Consider the following 15,522-nt stretch of genomic DNA (forward strand, 5'->3'; position numbering starts at 1 on the left):
TTTCTTCTGAGCCTTGGATGCCCTGCAGGAAGCTCCCTCGGACCCTCTCAGCCCTGTGGAGAGAAGGTGAAGCCACAGAGCAGGTGAGTGGCTGATTCGCCTGGCGACGACCCAGGGTTGTCTGAGCCCAAGGATGGCCAGAGGCATGGGTTAAGACAGGAACTGGAGCTTGCAGAATTAGACCAGGAAACATTTCAGATACTCTTGGCCTCAGATAAAGTTATTTTCAAATTTCCATCTTGAGGCAAATTGCCAGGGGCTGGGGCATAAGGAGTACAAGGCACTGATGAACAGAGTTCTGACACAGGCTGATATTTCAAAGAACTTTAGAGCTGAAAAAACTTCTAAGGACATCAGGAGGAAACCTTTCGATACAGAGATGAAGAAACAAAGGTCCTGGTACAGGGAGGACCTCCTTTTTGTCACATAGAGCAAGCACCCAGACCAGACTCTGGGTCTCCTGACTCCCAGATGGGCCTTTCCCCGGCCACGCTCGGCCCCAACATCCTCTCATTTATTCTGGAAGTCTTGGGCCTTGCCCATCTGACCTGCCACTTCTCCACTGGCCACACCCACAGTAAGACTCCTTGGGTTTCATATCACAATAATTCAGCTAGGAAGGGGTGGGGGAGGGGCCGAGGATCAGGCTCCACCTCTGCAGGACAGAGGCAGCGGGGATGTGGGGGGTCATGTCTAGGAGACAGGGGCCCAAGGTGGCCTAGAGCTGAAATACAAACCCACAGAGAAAAGCTGATGGGCCCTGGGTGTCTGGGGCTTGGGCCAGAGGCTGAAGCCTGGCAGGGCAGGGTGTCTGCTGAAGGCTGGACAGGGCTCTGGGCCACCCTGGCAGCTCCAGTGGGGCAGTGGGGTTGACAGAGGGCAGGGGGTAAAGTGCAGGTCCAGGCTCTGGGCCCAGGACGGTTCCCTGGCTTGACCACTGTGGCTCTGGGATCTCTTGCATCCTGTCCTGAGGGTGGTAGGGGGTGCGTCCAGGGCATGGCGGGTAGGGAGGGAGCCAGGCGGCAGAGAGCCTGCTGCCTGGAGCAGGCCAGACAGTGGGGGATCGGGTTTCAGCCCAGCTGTATTTTTGGCTGGATGGGCTGGGGGCCGAGTTGGACAGGCACAGCTGCCCATAGAGGGGCACCCCCTCTCCGGCACACACACTCACAGAACGTCTACTCAGGCAGGCTGCCATCCACCAGCCACCCCACAGACACTGCAGGCAGAGGGGAGTCAGGCTTCAGCCCCATGGCTAGGGAATAGCTTTGGGCTTCTGGAGACCATTGCTGAGTTTCTGTAGGGTCTTCTTGATCCGCAGCGCAGTGAGGCGGGCAGAAGGGTTGGGGTACCAGCACTCCCGCATCATCTGAGCCAGGCCTGAGAGGACCTGGGGGGAGGGAGAGTGAAGGAGAGGGGAGGAAGTAGAGACATGGGTCAGGGACCGTGGAAAGGAAGAGGCAAGGAGGATGCCCAAGCGGACAGAAAAGTCAAGAAGAGGGAAACGAGAGTGTCGAAAATGAGAGGAGAGACAGCAGTGGTGAAAGGGAGATAGCGGGAACAGGGCAAGGATGAGAAAAGAAAGACAAAAATGGAAGAGGAAGGGAGTGGAGTGGGAAGGGCATGGAGAAAGGTAGGCAGGATGGAAAGAAGATGAACTCAGGCCTTCATGGACACCCTCCGGTGAGTACCCCCACTCTCACTCCACCCAGACCCAACAGAGGGGAGACCTGCAGGCCTTGGAGCTCTCAAATTCCCCTCTCTGAGGCCAGACCCCACTGCAGAAGGCAGCGGCTCCCAGTACCTCCACCAACCCTGGCCTGGTCCAGTGGACACTGGGAGATTGGGTGGTAGGTGCTGCTCTCAAAATGCATGTGTCCAAGAAGCTCAGTGGTCGCAGAGTGAGCCAGCCTCACCTCTGCCTTGGAACTCAAGCCAGTTCCTGGCAGGGACTGTATGTGTGTGTGCATAGGGGTGGCTTTTTGTGGCTCTGTAAATGTACTTGGGTCTGTGTATATATACATGTATACACATGTCAGTGTTCAGTCATTCATTCCATAAACATTGGTTGAGTACCTAGTGTGTGCCAGGCACTGTGACAGGGAACAAGGAGAAAAGTGCCAAGAGAGACAAAAGGTCTTTTTCTCTGTCTTCATGGGGCCAACAGTCTGGTATATATATGCATGTGTGTGTACCTGTGTGTACATGTGTGTGTACCTGTGAGTGTGTGCATGTGTGTGTACCTGTGAGTGTGTGCATGTGCGTGTCCCTGTGAGTGTGTGCATGTGTGTGTCCCTGTGAGTATGTACGTGTGTGTGTGTTTGTACAGAAGTGTGCATATGCCTATATTTGCCTATATATATGTATGTGTGCATTCTATACAAAGTATGTGGAGTGCTTTGAGAAAAAAGAACAACTAACTTCACAGCAAAAAATAGCAGAGAACCTCTGTCTTTGCAGGCAAGGTGAAACATTCTAAAAAAATCCCAGAATAACTGGAGGGTCTCTGGAGGTCCAGAGGCAGGAATGTGGGAGGGAGTACCCAGAGAGGTCCCCCGGGATCTCTCCCCTAGAGCCTACCCAGGGGAAGCAGAGGCCAGACATGAGTTCCTCAGCCTAGAAACCCCAGTGCTGAGCCACCACCCCACACCATCCCAGCACCCCCAGGGGTCTCACCGGGTCTGCAGCCAGCCGGTTGGGGATGGTGGGGGTCTGCTGGTCAACACACACCACTTTCTTCATGTCCTCAAAGCTGGGGTCATTGGGCACCACATCATAGAAGGGTGGCCGGTAGTCCTCCACGATGCCTGGGGATGTAGGACAATGGGACAGTCACTTGGGACCACAAACACGTCCCATACCACCCAGAAGTGAGCCTTGCCCACACTCAGTCCCAGGGTCCAGGAAACCAGCTGCCTGCCCATGCTACCTCTGAGAGGGACACCATAATATAATACATATATTTATAAACAATAATTACTGCCACTTATCTTACCCTTACCAAATATGCCAGGCATTGTGCTATAAAATGCACAATCCTGTTAGTCTTCACAGCAACCTGACCACCCATTTTACAGATGAAGAAACTGATGCTCAGAGAAGTTGAGCCCAAGGTTACACAGCTTGTAATGACAGAGTCAAGACTTAAACACATTGCATTCACAGGACAGATCTTGTTCCAGTCTTTCCACAGCTGCCTCTCACCCAGGGTCTGGGTGCTGCTTCCAGGCCCCAGCTATCAGAGATGCCCCAAAATAGCTAATGTTTACTGAGCAATTACTATGTGGCAGGCACTGTCCTAACCGTATGGCATTAGATCCTCACAAAACAACCCTATCAGATGAGGAAGACTATTAGCTCCACTTTATAAGCAATGAGGGGGCTCCCAAGTCACACTAGTGGTAAAGAACACATCTGCCAGTGCAGGAGGCTAAAGAGACTCGGGTTCTGTCCCTGAGTCAGGACGATCCCCTGGAGGAGGGCGTGGGAACCCACTCCAGTATTCTTGCCTGGAGAACCCCACGGACAGAGGAGCCTGGCAGGCTACAGTCCATGGAGTCGCAAAGAGCCGGACAGGACTGAAGCAACTTAGCACACACACACACACACACTGAAATTCAGGCCAGATTCAGGCCAGAGAGGTTAAGAAGCTTGTCTAAAATCACACAGATAGTAAGTGACAGAGCTAGGAGTTAAGCCCAGGAAGTCTTACCAAAGCCCATGCTCTTGACCTCCAAGCTACACTTGAGGGAGGGGGGCAGACTGCTGGGTAAGGATGTAGAATGAGGAGAAGGGGAAGAAAACACATCTTTGAAGGGAAGGAGATTTACCCAGGTCCAGATCACATCCACTCACTCTCAGGGGTGGCACAGGCCTCTGCTGACCCCCTCAGCCAGCAGTACCCTCTCCCCTCATCATCCCAAGTGTGCCATCCTGAGCAGGATCTTTCTGAAGATGATGCTGGTGGAGCGGCAGTCACTGAGGCAGAAGAGGCCAGACCCCAGAAAAGCACCTTAGGCCCCACCCTTCTTCCAGCCCGAGGCTGGGGGCTGCAGCCACACAGAACAGCCACAGCCTCAGGAGAGCCCGAGCCAGCTGTGCTCCCCGTGGCGGGCGTCCAGGCCGGCCCCCGTGCTGCTTGAGCCCTAATCAGTGCTGCGCAGAGGCCTGAGCGTGTCTAATGGGCCTTTAATCAGCGCCGGGGCTGACACCAGATTACAGTGTTTATAATGTGCCGCGAATCTGTGTGGAGCTGACAGAGCTTCCCTCCTCCCCAGGAGTCTGCAATCAGCCTCCTCTTCAGCCCAGGCTGGTCCAGCCTTCCTTTCCTGCCTGTGGCTGGGTCCAAGGGGCCTCGGTTGCTTCCAGGTGCCCCCTTTACCAGCCCCAGCCTCTGGAGTTTGTGTCTGAAGCTGAGCCCAGCAAGAGGGTTGTCCTCAACCTGTCAAGACTCCTGGCAGCCCCTCTCCGTGGACAGCCTCCACAAAGACTGACCAGCCTCCCTACCTGGTCCAGAGCACCACCCAGCACCCATCCACCCCAGGACTGGGAGGGCACCAGCCACAGGGCAGGCCCTCTCTGGGACCGTGAAGAATGAGGCTCCTGCGCCTGCTCCTCTCCGAGCTTCGGTTCTCTGTAGCACCCGTGGTAATAATGAGGCAGGAGGGACTTCCTTGGTGGTTCAGTGGTTAAGACTCCACTCTCAGTGCAGGGGGCACTGGTTCGATCTCTGGTCAGGGAACTAAGATACTGCATGCCGCACGGTGCAGCGAAAAATAGCAATAATAATAGTAAGGCATCAATAAGCAGGAAGTGCAGGCACTATTACATCCTGCATTTCTGTGGGAACAAGGACCAAAGAGGTGGAAGTAGCACAGTAACAAAGAGCACTGGTCCTGAGAGTCAAAGTGCCTGGTTTCAGACCCCAGTGCTGCCGCTAGCCAGCTGTGATTCTGTGCCTCAGTCCCCTCACCTGTAAAATGGGGGTGCTGCTCTGTCACGTATTTGTCATTACAACAATTGCCACCAATATTTACTGAACTCCACAACAGTTCCAGATACTGCCCTGATTACCTTATTTGGATTATCTCAACAGCTGGAAATTATTTTTCTTCTCGTTTTACAAATGAGGAAACTGAGGCACAGAAAAGTAAAGTACTTTGCACATGGCAAAAATCAGGCACTGAACTTAGTCTGATTTCCCTCCGTTGCTCTTAACCACTAAAGCATACCACCTCCCTGCCAACACAGGACAATTCAGTAGGATAATACATGTATACAGCATGACATCTGGCACATACTGAAACTCAATAAATGTTAGCTGCTATTAATATTTCTGTTGTTACCAATTACCCGAGATTTCGCAGCCAGAATCAGACTCAGATGAACCTGCAAAGGTCGCTCAGCTGAGCCAGCTGGTGAGTGACAGGAAAGGGAATTTGGAAGCCCCTCAGGCCACGGGCCGCCGCCGGAGACAGGAAGCCCCGCCTCCCACCTGTCTGCCTGGGCATCCTCCTGCCCTGTTCCCCTGTCCCGCCCTGTGCAGGGCGTGCCGGAGGCTCACCGTTGACAATGGTCCGGCGGGTGATCTCCCACAGCACCAGGCCAAAGGCCCAGATGTCCGTCCACTTGTAGGATTCGAAGCAGTCGGTTCGGATCTGCTCTTCCAGCACCTCGGGGGCCATGTACCGCTTGGTGCCCACTCGTGGGTTGTTGCCAATGTCCAGGTAATCGCTACCCTGGGAGTGCATCACAGCCAGGCCTGTGGGCACCGGGCCTGTCACTGCCGCTGCTCACCCGGGCCCACAGACAGGGCGGCCCTGGGGAGGCTGGAATCCCGGCGTGAGGTGAGAGGGCGACAGACGGCAGGACACAGAGGGGCCGGCAACTGGAGCCCGCCCTGAGCTGGGCTGGGAGCCAGCAGCCACAGGGAGAATAAGTGTCCCTGTCATACTTGGCCTGCGTGGCGCTCTCTAGGCGCAGGAATCCGGTGAGATGCGAGTAGGCAAGGCAGGCATATATTTCAGAACTGAATCCCAGCGCACAGTGACAGCGAGCAATGTGCTCAGCAAAGCCGGGATGAGAACCCAGGTTGCTGGCTCCCTGCCCCTTTCTCCCCACACCTGGAGCCTGGCTGAAGTGGTGGAAGGAGTCTGGGCTTGAAAATACTGTTAAGGCCGCTGGTGGTGTGTGGGGTTCTTGTGGAGGTGAGACGAGAACACACAGACACACATGCCTGTAAGTTTTAAAGTGCCAATCAGTGTACACACACACATACACACAGGAGGTGAGATGAGAACATACACACGTCTGTAAGCTTTAAAGCGCCAGTGTGTATACACACACCCCCACACCCTTGTGAGTTTTAATTCCGCCAGTCAGGCCACTGAAGCCAGGCATCCAAACAGGCGAAGGCAGAACCGTGGAGAGGGTGGGCGTTCGGACTCCACGCCTCTCAGAGGCCCACCCTCCGCGCTCACCCAGGTCGGCGATGCAGCACTGCAGGTTGCTCTTGACCAGCACGTTGCGGCTCTTGAGGTCGCGGTGGGCGATGGCCGGTTTGCCCTGCGTGCCGAAGATCTCCACGTGCAGGTGCGCCAGGCCGCAGGCCGCGGACACGGCTAGCTTCAGGGCCAGCTGAGGCTCCAGCGTCTGCCTCTGCAGAAAGTCGTAGAGCGAGCCGTGCTCGTGGTAGTGCGTGATGAGCCACAGCTGCGTGCTCGAGTTGCGGGAAGTCATGTCCGAGGCAATAAAGCCTGTGGGCGGAGGATCAGGTGGCTCACCGCGGGGCTAGGGATGAAGGAGGCCGGCCCGGTCAGGGTCGGGGCTGGGGAGACAGGATGGAGAGGTCAGGGCAAAGCTGGGAATGGGGTGGAGGCTGGTCTGGCTTAGGGCAGAGAGGAAGCTGGAGTCAGAAGCTGGGGCCGAGCGCAGCTGGGAGTCCTTCAAGGTTAGGTCGGTGTCCAGAGGCCGGGTGATGGGGCAGGGCGACGAGAACCCCGGGCCGGGCCCAGCGCTCCCTGCCCCCTGCCCGCTTGCCTAGGACGTTGTCGTGTCTGAGCAGCACTGTATTGTAGATCTCAGTCTCCCGGAACCAGGACTGCTCATCTCTGGAGGAGAAGATCTTGACGGCTACGCTCTCACCATGCCACAGGCCCCGCCACACCTCGCCGTAGCGGCCCTTTCCTGATCCAGCAACCAGAGAGGAGGGAGGGGGTCACATACTGAACACACAGAGCCCTTGGGCACAGTCACCCTCAGAAGAGGCCCCCCGCCCATTGCTACCCTGGCTCCGACTGCAGAATCTCTGAAGATTCTGTTTAACTGAATTCAGACCCACGCGCCTCTGGCAGGCCACCTCCATTTGCCTCTTGTTCCACCCCAGCTCCTGGCCAAGGATCAGGCACTGCCCCATCTCCAACCCCCTCCCTGACTGGCAGAATTCCTGTTCTGACCCAGGCCTGGGCCCACCTCTGACTCCCTCACCCCTCCAAGCTCAGTGGGAGCACTTGGTTCCCATCCCCTGAGCTCACCCACTGCTCACCCACACACTCCACCAGGGCAACCTGTCGAGCCACTGTCCTCTGCACCAGGAACGGGAGCCCTGAGCCACTGCCCGTGGTACAGCTACTGTCCAGGAGGTCCTGGGAGTACCGAGAGGCCACTGAGGGGCAGGCCCCACCCACCAAACCCATTTCCCTGTCCTCAGCCTGGGCCCCACTGCCTCATCTCGCCACACTTCTCACTCACAAACCCCTCCCGCCCAGTGCCAGCCAAACCTGAGTGCCCGCCTCGTGCCTTTCTCAGCCACCTGCCACTCTGTGCCCCCTCTGACTCTGTGGCTCCTGTCTACCCCCCACCACGCGGTGTCCCAGGTTCCCCCAGGCCCGCACCCCCAACATGCTGTCCCCCTGCTCAGATGGCTTCAGGATGAGGCTGGACTCGCCCAGCTCACTGTTCGCGCCCCGCTGCCTCTCCTTCCTCCGCCGGACATGCCACAGGCCCAGGGCACCCAGGACTACGAGCACTAGCAAGGCCAGCACGGGGCCCAGGATCAGAGGCAGCTGGCCATCTCCTTGCGGCTGCTCCGGAGGAGTCTGGGTGGCTGGCGGAAGAGGGATACTGAGGCCCAGCTTCCACCAGGCCGGATGCCCCCCACCTTCCACTCTGCCAGTCAGATCCCGGGGCCCTGCCTCCCCCACCCCCCAGGCCAGAGCCTGAGAGGCAAGAAGGGCAGGGAGGGCAGAGTCAGAGAAGCCCAGGAGGGGTTTCCGGGGCAGCCGGACGTACCTTCTAGCACCAGGGACACGTTGTGGTTGCAGAGGGGGCTGTGGCAGCAGTAGTGGTTGACGAACTCCGTGGGGCGTGCCCTACAGACCTCGGGGTGCATGTTCCCGCAGCCCCGGTATTCCCGGAGGTGTCCGTCCTCCCACACCAGCACAACTGTACACCAGGACCCCTGGCAGGTAGGCCCCTTGCAATGTGGGTTCTCACACGTGCAGGTCACCAGTGGGCCCCGTGAGGGTTTCAAGGGGTCACCTGAGGGACACACTAGAAGCTCAGCCACTCTGGGCCCAGCTCTCCAGGAGGAGCCTAACCCCTAAGTCTGCCCAACTGCCCCCTCCCTTCTGAGCTCTCAAACCAGCCCTTTGAGGTCCCAGTCCTTTAGTTCCATCCTCAGCCTTCCCTCTAGTGACATATCCCCACCAGGGGCAGCTGCCACCGTGAGAACCAGGCTTCTCTCCCTTCGCTGATCCTTGGACCTCTCCTCCAAGTTCCAGGCGCAGCAGGCCCCCAGCCCCAATGCTGAGAGCTCTACCAGGCCCCTCTGCCAACAGCCCCACTGTCTGAATCCCCATACACATGTTCCCACCCTGGAGTCTGAAAGAGCTCCAGCCTATTGGTTTGGATCAAGAAGCTAGCACAGGAGGGTTAGGGTAGCTGAGAGCTCAGTCTCACTGAACCCTGTCTCCCCAGTCCCTCTCCTCCCAGCTCCTCAGACTCAGCCCAACAAGAGCTGAGCCCAGACAGCCCTTTCTTTATCCCCTCAGGCCCCTGTTCCCTACCTGCTTCCCCAGTACTCACCCTGGGTCAGGCCCAAGGCCATCAGTAGCATCAGAAGCCTTCTCCTGGGAAGGTTCAAGGTCATGATCCCTGGAGAGGAGAAGGGGTACAATAACATCTATGAAATGTGATTACCCTCAGTGTTTTCAGCCACTGACTGTGGGTCCCTCCCACCCAGAGGAAATTGCTGGGAGATTTTTTTTTTTGTGGGGGGGGCAGGCAGGGAGGCCTCCTCCCTGCGTCTGGCTTTGGGGCGGGGCCTGCAGGGGAAGTCCTGGTTCACTTCCCCATGGAAACCATCCTGTTAGGGGTAAAGGGTGGGGAGCCATGCTTAAGTGAGTGAGAGCTTGGGGGACTCCCAGCTGTCCTGCCGCTGAGTGCAGACTGGAGGGCGCAGAGAGCGTGGGGCTGGGGTGGAAGGAGCATCTCTTCAGCAGTACCCCACCCCTGTCTGTCCCTGTCCCTTGCCCACCCCTTCCCAGCCTCCACCCCTGCCCACCCCTTTCCCAGTGCCCCCCCACCCCCACCCCAGGCCTGGCTGCCTCAAACATAAACAGGCTCCTGTCTTCACTTCCTGCCATTCAGGGTCCCGCCAAGCTGGGAACAGGAATCAAGATTGTTTAGATTGGGGTCTGGATAGAACAGGCAGGAGTCACGCACAGCAGGGAGCTCAGGACATGGTCTCAGGGCAGGCTGGAGTCGCTACAGGGTCTGCAGGAGCCACCCGGGGCTGGGACACCCCCATGACGGAATCCTCATACACCCTGTGGATCACAGAGCCCAGTTCCTTATTTCAGAGAAGATGGGGGTCAAGGCTCAGCCAGGAGAGGAGGCTTGTCCAAGGTCAAGTGGGGTTCAGTGGCAGAGGCAGGGGTACAACCCAGGTGTCCAGACGCCCAGTCCAGTGCTGCTTCTACTCCTTATCCCAGTCTGGGGCGCCAGCCCATGTCTGAGGTTGCATCAGCCACACCAAGCCTGGACAGTGCCAGGCCGCACTGTCTCTAAGGAACCTCCCTGCACCCTCATTAGACTATACGATGTCCTCTCTGAGCCACTCCCCTGCTTCTCTCTGTCCTTGAGGTCCTGGGAAAGAGTGGGGGTAGGGCCAGTGATGTGGAAGGGAAGTGAAACATACTTAGACATTGAATGTTTGACCTTCTGTTGTTGGTTAAGATTGAATTTTTCCAAAAGTTTGGTGGGGATTATTAGGGGAGTAATTCTGGTCTATGACAGTCCCATCTCAAGTCCCAGACCAGCTAGTGCTTCAGAAGTGACCTCCATCTTCATCTCTCAAAGGCTTAGAATGAAAAGATTAGGGCTGAGGCTGCAGCAAAAAGGACTGAGATCAGACAGCAAGAAGAACTTTCCGAATGGTGGAGAGTAGCAGATGTGTGCCTGGGGACAGAATGCCCAGGTAGGGGTAGCAGACATGAGGAAAGAGAACTGTCTTCTGGTGTAACATGGTAAGGCTGGAGGGCTGGGCATAGGGCCATATAGGCTGCAGAAGGCCCCTAGTCTAAGAATGATGCCAAATGAAGATCCATGATGCTGAGACTCTGAGGGCAGGATGACTGGGGGGTGGGGGGTGCTTCGTGGGCCTCGCTGGCTGGTGGCAGCTCTGGTCTTCCTGCCTGGGCTTCCTCTGCCCCAGAGGCCCAGGGCTGGGGGAGGAAATGGAGCCCTGGTCTGCTGCAGCTGTGTCCCCAGCCTCTGCCTGACCTCCTGTCTCATGCCCCTCCCGCAATACAGTGGGGACTCTGGCAAACACTCTGCAGTGGGACTGGTGGCCGGAGAAGGAACCCCAGACAAGCTGGCTTTGCTCACTGGGGTAAGGGCGGGAATCCATCCTTGGCAGTCTTTGCTCAGAAAGCAGCTGAAGGAGAGGGGATGAAGCAAGTAGGAAAAAGTGGGTAACAATAAGGATGATAGCCCGCATCCTTCTAGAATCCTCTCCCCATGCTTTCTCTTCTCTGTGCTCCGGTGCACCCTCTCACTACACTATTAAGCAGCAGAATCATCTCAAGTGCTTCATTAGAAATGCACTCTTTTTGGTCTCACTCCTGCTCCAGATTCTGGTTCAGTCCACTGGGACCAGTAAGAAACATGCATTAAAAAAAATTTCCCCAGGGAATTCAGATCAGTTTGTGTGGGTACCACACTTTGAACTGGGTCCTATTCAACTCCACGCTGGAGTGGAGTACAGAGGGCAGGGATTCTAATTCCCATCCAGGGACCTCTCCCCCACCTGCTTCCACGGGAGAAGGGACAGAAAAGGCTAAACACCGGAGCCAAGGACTTGGAGATGCTGCAGAGAGAGGGTGGGGTATGGGCTTTGTTCAGGCCATCTCCAGCCTGTGGGGCCCAAGAACAGTGCAGGGAGGGCTTGGCAGCATTTGCAGAATCTGCCTCTGGTCTAAAACTGGGAATGCAGTGAAGGAAAGCTGTGACTGTCCAATTTTTTACTGGGCTCAGAGTAAGATTCAGTACAGGAGGGTGCTGAGTCCAGATCAGTCCCAACTCAGAGCTGACCCAGCATAATGCGCCCTGACACCTGACTCCAGCACAGACAGACTCCTGGGGACTGGTAGACTCCTTTCCCACCTAACAAAACTTCTTGAATGATCTCCTGCTGACAGAAGCATCACAGTTTTTAGCCAGAAATCACAAATGCTAGACTAACTTCAAACATTAACTTATCCACTGTGAAATTCTTAGTAATGAGTTAGCCTTCTCTGAGTACTGCTTATGTGCTAAGTACTGAACTTTGATGGATGATCTCATTTAATCCTCACGACAATCTAATAGGGAAACGGAAGCTGGGGGATGTTAGGTTTCTTGCCCAGAATCACCATGTGTGTCTTGATCGACTTAAATTGCTGGTAACACATCCTCACTTGGTCATTTAATTTCTGCAGTTGCTTGGTGTTAGATCGGTCCCTCAAAGGAGGAAAAAGAGCAAGTGGGGGTTGTATTAACAGACTACAACTGTCATCGCCTGGCACCCAACATGCGTTTGTCTAGAAATCATCTATGTGCTATAGCCTTAGTCTTAGGTGGGGAGAACCAGAGGAAGGGTGTGCTCAGAAAGTGGAGGTCAGTTTCCTTCTTCCCAGCACACCTGAGGGATTGATTTAATGAGCTCCCATGAGTAGCAGTTTCTCAGCACAGCAGTACTGTCCTGGGGCTCCAAGGGCCTTTCTCTGTACATCAACAGGTCTTCCCCACACAGCAGAGGACCAGACTGAACTGCTCATGCTGGGTGGCCCCTTGCCATCACAAAGCACTTTCCTCTGCATCACTTCATTAGCCCTTCACAGTGCTGGACTGGGATGGAGCATCAGGTAGGGAGTTTAGGATCTCAGACGGAATGCAAAGGCAGCACAGTGTAGGACAGGGGTCAGGTTGTCGTCTCTGGATCATACAGACCCAGGTTCAAATCCTGCTTCTACCACTTAGGGCTGTGAGAGTTAGGGCAAGTTCCTTACACTTTCCTAAGCTTAAGATCCCCTATAAAAAATGAGAATAATAACAGTGCTCATTTCAAGACTTTCCTGGTGGTCCAGCGTTTAAGAATCTGCCTTGCAATGGAGGGGACACAGATTCAATCCCTGGTCCGGGAACTAAGATCCCACATGCCTCTGAACAACTAAGTCCACTCACCACAGCTACTGAGCCCACGGGCTCTAGAGCCCAGCACAACGAGTTCATGTGCCTCAGTGAAAAGATCCCATGTGCCACAATTAAGACCCAACATAGGCAAATAAATAACATAAAAAATTATAATAGTGCTCATAAGTGTACTAAGTGGTACACCATAAGCACTTAACAAAAGTTACTAAAAACCCAACTATCCGTGGAGCTTTGGACAGATGACTCACATCTGAATCTCTTTCCTCTTCTATAGGATGGACATAATAACACCTCTTGTTCTAGGTTGCGGCCAGGATTACTTGACAAAAATGTATTATACCTAAGTGTCCACATAGTAAGTACTCAATAAATAGAGGCTGTTTTTAACCACCTGATAGGATGAAAGGACAAATAAACAGTCAGAGATCAGGGATGTCAGACAGACGTTGACTTAGCCAGAAGCTGCCCATACAGAGAGGGTGAGAGCTACTGTCCACTATCCCCCTGTCCTTAGAAAAGAAAAGAGAGGGTGAGTGACCAGTTCACAGGTGGTCATAACAGCACTGGCCTCCGGGGCAGACTGAAAATCTGGGGCCCCAGACTGGAGGAAGAGAGGGATCCCCTTTGACTTGGATCCTGAAAGAAGTCCATGGCATGGGGGCTATGTGACCATACAGGGCTGGAGGTGAGGTTTGGGGGAAGGGGCCAGAGTGTCAGATTCCTGTAGCAAGACCCGCAAGGGCTGCTCTGGGAAAGATGGGCCTCATGGAGGGGCTCAACAGTGCTGGAAGTGGACACCCACCCCCAGGTCAAGCCAGGAGCCTGGAAGGACATGTGACCCCCTTCTCCATTAGTGAAGCAGAGTGGGTATCCTTCTGCCCATTTTATGGATGAGGATGGGAAAACAGCGAAGCTAAGTGGCCCCAGGAACAAAGTTTTCTGAATCCCAGTTCAGGTTCAATCCAATCCGCTGTAGTCTTAGGTGGGGTGATGGGCAGATGTTCGCGGAGGGCGAGGGGCAGCTTGCCCTACGAGGAGCTGGGACTGACCCTACGGCCACCTCTCTGAGGGTCTCTCTGGGATCTGCCGTGGCAAAGGGCCCATTGGGGTGGGGGTCAGCTGCCCCCCTCACCGGACTTCGACTCACCTCTGGGCCTGCCTTGAGGTCGGCGGGGCGCGGACGTGCAGCGGGCGGCCTCCTCCCCTCCCCGGCGGCGGCCGCGGTCACACGACGGGCGCTGGACAGCGGGCCGGGGTCCGAGGTCCGGGCGCGGCCCCAGGCGGGGCTGGGGCCGGGGAGGGGCTCGCTCGGCGCGGCTGGCGCAGCGGACTCCGGGGACTGGGAAAGGGGCCGGAGCAAAAATGTTTCTTATTCCAGCGTCTTCCTGCCTGGCCCGGCTCCACCACTCCCTCCTAATAAACCGTTTCCTATTGCCCAGCTAGCCGACGGCCGCCCGCTCGCCCCTAGCCAGGGCTCAGAGCCGGACCCTCCCTTGCGCGCAGCAGCAGACCCCTAGGGCGGCCTCCCCCTCGGCTGCCCCTGCCGGGGGATCAAGGCCGCGCCCCCGCCTCCAGCCTCCCACATCCGCCTCCCCGAGGGGGCGGGCCTTGGCCTTGGGCTGCAGGGGGTCTCGTGGGGTCCAGGCCCAGAGCCATCCGGGCCACAGCCTGGATGCGAGGCACCCTCCGTCGACCGGCCTGGGGAGGGGTGGAGTTGGAGGCTCCCCTCCCGCCTGGAGCCGCTGAGGGATGCCGCGGAACCCCTGACGAGAAGGAGGCACCGAGGGAAGGACATGCGGGGAGGGCAGATGGACAGAAGTTACCTGTCTTCCCACCCACAACTCCGGATCCTCTGCGTGCCTACGAGGCTCAGCAGCAAGGGCAGACTTTGGGGCTAGCAGCCTGAAATATTTTGTCTCCGCCCTCTGTCCCCCTCCCTCCGAGATTCCCTACATCGTCCAACTCCTTCAGCCTCCTCCCCGGGGCCCCTTCACCCCCTCTTATTCCCTCCCCTCTTCCGCAGCCTCTATCTGCGCAGCGCTCAGCGCAGGGCAAACAGGCCCAGAAGCGGCAGCTGTGGGTCAGTGGTGACGGGTCTGAGTCCTTTCGGCGGCAGCGCAGCTCAGTGACAGGGACGCCTCTTCCCACCAGGGGCGGCCAGAATGGAGTGAGAGGCCTTGGACTGCCCCCTTCTAGGCTGGCCCTTCACCCCACCAAATGGACCTCTAGATGTGGGGAGCCCCAGCTCCCTGGGGACATTGCAGGGACAAGGTGGAAAAGATGCGTTGCGGAGGGGAGTAGAATGGCTTCTCCCAGAGAGAGAAGCAAACCCTTCCTCCTAATGGCCCTCCCGGGGATCAGAGCAACCACTGTGAGCACCTTGAAGGCAGCACTCCACTTTATCCCTGTGCTGTGCTTAGGTGCTCAGTCATGTCTGATTCTTTGCCACCCCCTAGACTGCAGCCTCCTCTGTCCATGGGGATTCTCCAGGCAAAGAATAATGGAGTGGGCTGCCATGCCCTCCCCCAGGGAATCTTCCCAACCCAGGGGTGGAAGCCAGGTCTCCAGTATTGCAGGCAGATTTTTTAGTGTCTGAGCTACCAGGGAAGGCCACTTTATCCCTAGTCTCTAGATTACCCACAAAGACTCTGAAATCTGAATCCGGACTAGTTGTGTAACCCTAGACACGTGACACCTCTCCTAATTCTGACCTTCAGTCTCCCATCTGCTAAATGGGCATAATAAACAGTTCTGGTCTCATATGGTTGCTGGGAGAATGAAGGGACGTGATGCTTATCTTGGCTCATAGCAAAGGCACTAGCTGAATGAGAC

General features: G+C 56.3%; 1 protein-coding gene across 4 annotated transcripts; it reads right to left on the bottom strand.

Annotated features, from left to right (window-relative positions):
- Window positions 1–326: 326 nt before the first annotated feature.
- ACVRL1 (activin A receptor like type 1) lies at window positions 327–13,935 on the bottom strand. 4 transcript variants are annotated; one of them, XM_068970985.1, is made up of 10 exons: window positions 13,838–13,935; window positions 9,082–9,150; window positions 8,287–8,535; window positions 7,890–8,101; window positions 7,541–7,640; window positions 7,036–7,182; window positions 6,477–6,752; window positions 5,561–5,758; window positions 2,674–2,804; window positions 327–1,387 (listed from the first exon to the last, which is right to left on the bottom strand). In XM_068970985.1, the coding sequence occupies exons 2-10, from the start codon at window positions 9,143–9,145 to the stop codon at window positions 1,253–1,255; spliced, it is 1,512 nt and encodes a 503-aa protein (XP_068827086.1). In that variant the 5' UTR covers window positions 9,146–9,150; window positions 13,838–13,935; the 3' UTR covers window positions 327–1,252. The 4 variants fall into 4 exon arrangements, with proteins under 4 accessions (XP_068827086.1, XP_068827085.1, XP_068827087.1 ...); XM_068970984.1 differs by lacking the exon at window positions 13,838–13,935 and having other exon boundaries at window positions 9,082–9,199; XM_068970986.1 differs by lacking the exons at window positions 7,541–7,640; window positions 7,890–8,101; window positions 13,838–13,935 and having other exon boundaries at window positions 9,082–9,199.
- Between the last annotated feature and the right edge of the window lie 1,587 nt (window positions 13,936–15,522).

This window comes from Capricornis sumatraensis, chromosome 4 (genome assembly GCF_032405125.1).
Source record: "Capricornis sumatraensis isolate serow.1 chromosome 4, serow.2, whole genome shotgun sequence".
Taxonomy (NCBI): Eukaryota; Metazoa; Chordata; class Mammalia; order Artiodactyla; family Bovidae; genus Capricornis; species Capricornis sumatraensis.